Below are 4,810 nucleotides of genomic sequence, written 5' to 3'. Positions count from 1 at the left end.
GGCCCGGCCTGGGCGCCAGAACATGACCTCCTCGGGAGTGCAGTTCCCAGGAGAAAGTGGCTCCTTTCAGCAGTGGTAACAGAACCAAAATAGCGCACCTGTCACTCAGCACTTCTGCACCCTGTAACCTCCCCCCGCAGCGTGGCCCCTCCTGGGGCGCCTCCACAGCTGGCGCCTCCCCGCCCTGGCTGGGAGGGGCCCTCTGGGCCAGGAGGCGCTGCTTTCCTTCTCAGCTTTATTCTTTTGTATGACGTCTGTACTTCCCCTATCTTCTTTTAGGGTTTTCACTAGTTTTAAGGCATTTAATTCACAGTGTGCCTTGCTGTACGTTCTTCACGTTTCTTGGCTTGGGTTCTTGGCTTATTGGATAACCTCAACCTGCAGTTCTCAGATTTCCAGGTTCTTGGCCATTCTGTCTTCACGTGTTCCTTCTGCCCTGCTCTCCAGGCTCCTGTGACGGGCACGTGCGGCCACATGAGCTAGCCCAGGATGCCGGCTGCTCCCTTCACTTCTCCCCTCTGGGCTGCATTCTGAGTGGTTGCCGTGCTGTGTCTCCAAGTTCACTGATGTTTCTTCTGCAGCATGTAACCCCTCCAGACACTGCAGTCATTGCCTCCACAAGTTCAGTGAGGGTCTTTTACATCTTCTGTATCTCTACTTAATGGGCTTCCCTGGGGCTCAGATGGTAAAAAATCCACCTGCAATGCAGGAGGAGAATACAGGAAACTCAGGTTTGATCCCTGGGTGCGGAAGATCCCCTGGAGAAGGGAATGGCAACCCACTGCAGTATCCTTGCCTGGAGCATCCCATGGACAGAGATGCCTAGTGGGCTACAGTCCATGGGGTTGCATAGAGTAGGACATGACTGAGTGACTAACATTTTCACTTTAACTTCTCTACTTAATATGCTTCGTCTTGCCCCAGCTTTCTTTTCACTTCCGTTTTTTCCCTCCACTTTTTGAACATATAGAGTTAAACATATAAAGCATATACATATGTAAGAGAACCGTGTTAGGTTTTCGTGTACTGATTCTGTCCCAGGGTTGGTTGGTTGGTTGGTTGGTTTCCTTTTGGACCTTTTACTCTGTATTGGAGTTTAGCTGATCAGCGGTGCTGTGATAGCTCCAGATGAACAGCGAAGGGACTCGGCCATGCGTATACATGGATCCGGGCTCTCCCAGACGCCCTCCCGTGCTCGGCATCGAGCAGAGTCCCTGCGCTCTACCCCAGGTCCTTGTTGGTTATCCACTTAGAGGAGTGTGTACATGACCCTCCCAAGCTCCCTAACTATCCCTTCCCCCCATTCTTCCCCCTGGTAACCATAAGTTCCTTCTCTAAGTCTGTGGGTCTCTTTCCGATTTGTAAATAAGTTCATTTATATCCTTTCTTTTTAGATTCTGCATATAAGGGCTATTTCTCCTTCTCTGTCTGGCTTACTCCCAGGGGTCATTTTTATTGTTCTGTGGATAGGTTTTTCTCCTTGATACAGATTGTGGCTTGTGCTTATTTCCATGCCTGGTCATCTTTGTTTGGATGCTAAACATTCTGCATTCTACTTTGTTGGTACTTCTATTCCTGGAAGTAGCTTTGAACTTTGTTCTGGGATGCAGTTGGGTTAGCTGGGAGCGGTTGGGTATTTTTCAGCCTGCATTTAAAGCCTCGTTAGACCAGAGTGGTTTTTTCTTAGGGCTGATCCCTTCTGAGTCCTGCACCCAGTGCCCCTGTGTCTCAGGCCTTTCTGTTTAGGCTAGGGGGCCCGCAGCACCTCAGCCCTGTGTGAGCTCTGGAAATTGTTCTTTGCAACCCAGTGGCTCTCAGCGGCGAACTTTCCCCCAAGAGACACTTTTGGTTGTCACTACTGAGCGTGCCCGCAGCCTCCAATGGGTGGAGGCCAGAGATGCTACTCACTGCCATGCCCTGCACAGCTCAGCCCTCCCGCACAGGCAGCCACCCTGGTGTCAGCCATGCAGAGGCTGAGGAGCCCCTCCCTGCTCCTGCCCCACACGTCTGCCCCACCTGGCATAGGTTCTCACGCTCATGTCCTCACAGCTCCTGGGAAGCTCCAGACCACTGGGCTGCACCTTTTCCCTGGCATTCGGCCTCCTGGAACCCGCAGCCCCACCCTCTCAGCACAGAGACCTCGAGGCTGCCTGGGCTCACGCTGTGCTGAGCCTGGCAGCTCTGTCTGGGTAGGAGCTGGGAGGTTGTGGGGCTCACTGAGATGGCTCCCTGTCTCAAGGCCGCCACCCTGCCCTTGCCTGGTCATCAGCGTTTGAAGACTGGTTAGTCAATTCCGTTGGCTTCCTAACGTGGATATGAGTGGAGTGTTGTTCTGCTCTCACTAACAGGCTGCCTTGTTTTCCAGCTATTAAACATGTCAAACTACAAGGAGAAGTTTTCAACTTTGCTCTGGCTGGAGGAGATTCATGCAGAAATAGAATTGAAGGAGTATAATATGAGTGGGGTCACTTTGAAAAGAAACGGGGATCTGCTAGTTCTGGAGGTCCCAGGATTGGCTGAAAGTAGGCCTTCTCTGTATGCAGGTGGGTTTGTTACGTCTCGTGTTTTCCTCAGTGGACTGGCAGACGTTGGACACAGTCACGGAATAGAACATTTTAACTGGCAGTGCTGTCGTCACACGAGTTGCCTTTGCTTTGGGTAGCTCTCTCAGCACATTGATGTGATTTTAAGCCATTGACCCCATAATGTTTTTTCGCTTATTCCACTTCTTCAGAGTGTTTTATCTTACAGTATAGCAGCAAAGTTTATTGAGTTTGTAGTTTTACATGTGGTAATGTGTTTTTTAACTAGGTGATAAACTGATTTTAAAAACCCAAGAGTACAACGGACACGTGATTGAATACATCGGCTACGTGGTTGAGGTGAGAGGCCGCTGCTAATCAGTCCATGTGGGGCCGGCCCAGCAGACCGCTGTCAGAGGTGACCCACCTGCCTCGGGGGCGGGGGAGGGGGCCCCTGGGTGTTGACGGCATTTTAGAAAAATCAGGGATCAAGTGAATATTTAAGTAAGTGTGATGCATGAAGAGAATTTTGTAACTGAAGAAATCCTATCACTTTCAGCCATGAACAGCGTGCTTACCTGTTATCACGTGGATATCAGGGTATCACATAGGTATCACATGGAAGGCTTGCATTTACTCAGATTTGAGTGTTCTGAATGTGTCCCAGAGGGTAGACTGGTCATGCCCCTAAGGGCCACTCTGTGGACTAAATCCTCAGCAGAAGCAGGGCCAGAGTTGTCAGGGGTGAGACCCCCATGGCCCTACCCCCAGGCTGGTTGGGGGAACGACCAGCACCACAAGCTGGAGAGTCCAGAGCTGAAGCTGCAAGTGCCGGCCTCAGGGTGTGAGGGCGCCCCTGCTGATCCTCCTGCAGGACCGTCCATGGAGCCGCCGCTCCTGAGTGCTGGGCTTCCAGGCGAAGCTAGGGCTGTCTTGGGTCTCAATCCATTGCTTCACTCAGTTCTCTGGAACTCCTTGGCCGGCGCCATGGCCTGGGTACCTTGAAGACACCAAGGCCCTCGAGGGCCCCCAGATGGTGTGGCAGGTGGCACGGTGCTTCTGGGAACCTCCTTGGGCTGCGCTGGCACTGGCCTCCCCCCTCCGGCCGCCACCTCAGAGGGCCTGCCCGTCTGGGGGAACACGCAGAGCACGTCCCTCTTCTCCCGGACTCTAGCTCTCTAAGCACGCCCTATTGTGTTCCCTTGTGTTATCCTGTGCTTGCTTATCTTGGTCTTGCCAGGTTTTTTTGTTTCATGGCTTTTGAAGTTTCTGTAAATGACAGTGTCAGTACTTGATGTCCTGGGGACCTCGATCTGCTGACGACTGTGCAGGTCAACCCTCACTGTTTGTGGTTTGATTCCTTGTCTGCTTGATGGTCTTTGATTACAGATTTATTTCCATTTGTCTTAACTTGTGGGAAAACTGGGGACCTGGTGCCTGCATTTGCTTCTGTCAAGAGCAGGGGCACAGTTAGCCTCATGTCACAGCCCCCAGCTCTTGGGAGAGACTCCGCTGCCTGCTGCTTCTGTCCTCTCAGCTCCTCCTCAGCTCGGGGTTTTCCGTCCTGCTCATCTCGGATTGTTATGTAGGATCTAGCTTTGGCTGGAGGGTCCCTAAATTGTTCCCTGTCCCGCTGGAAGGGAGTTTCGGAATGTTGTCTATGAGGCACTTTTGTGGTCAGCATACCCTGCTGTTAGTGCTCACTCACTTGTCTGCTTTGGAGGTGGCAGCCTGTCTCCAGCATGTGCTGTCTGAGCCCTAAGGAGAGTGCACTGGGGGAGGAGTCAGCGGGTGTGCTAGCGGGGCTGGCGGGGCAGCGGCATGCTGACGGAGTCTTTTCAGTATTTTTCCACACATTTGAGATACCAGATTTTAGCTCTGATCTATAGGATGGATTTTGATGTCGAGTTGTGACTATGGGTAGAGGATTGTCTAAAGCAAACATAAAGATGAGAAGTAAAATATTTTTCTTTTTAGATTCATGAAGAAGATGTAACTCTTAAACTTAATCCAGAATTTGAACAAGCATATAACTTTGAACCAATGGATGTGGAATTTACATACAACAGGTAATGCTTCAGGGACTCTCCCTGCTGGGAGGGGGGCTTCTCCGCTTCGCTCGGCCCCTTGACGCCTCAGTGGCGGCACGGGTGCTGCAGCTGGTGCTCCCGCCCCTCTGTGTGGTCAGTGCACATTTGTAACAGACCGAGATGCAAACATATGTACATCCGTTCCTTCTTGGACCTGAAGGGAGAATCTGCACGCTCGGTCACCACCGCCACTGCTCC

The 4,810-nt window shown here is 51.8% G+C and overlaps 1 protein-coding gene across 1 annotated transcript in view; it reads left to right on the top strand.

Moving 5' to 3' along the window:
• LOC104998789 (putative helicase Mov10l1) overlaps positions 1–4,591 on the top strand; it is a gene marked incomplete at both ends in the record, with an annotated part of 24,101 nt that extends 19,510 nt beyond the window's left edge. Inside the window, 3 exons of the mRNA XM_010854148.1 lie at positions 2,366–2,543; positions 2,812–2,882; positions 4,500–4,591. Of these exons, the coding sequence (XP_010852450.1) occupies positions 2,366–2,543; positions 2,812–2,882; positions 4,500–4,591 (341 nt within the window). The remainder of the gene's footprint in view (positions 1–2,365; positions 2,544–2,811; positions 2,883–4,499) is intronic.
• Positions 4,592–4,810: the final 219 nt, after the last annotated feature.

The sequence above is a fragment of the Bison bison genome, unplaced genomic scaffold, assembly GCF_000754665.1.
Source record: "Bison bison bison isolate TAMUID 2011002044 unplaced genomic scaffold, Bison_UMD1.0 scf7180017853239, whole genome shotgun sequence".
Lineage (NCBI taxonomy): Eukaryota > Metazoa > Chordata > Mammalia > Artiodactyla > Bovidae > Bison > Bison bison.
This window is presented reverse-complemented; position numbering and strand designations above follow the sequence as displayed.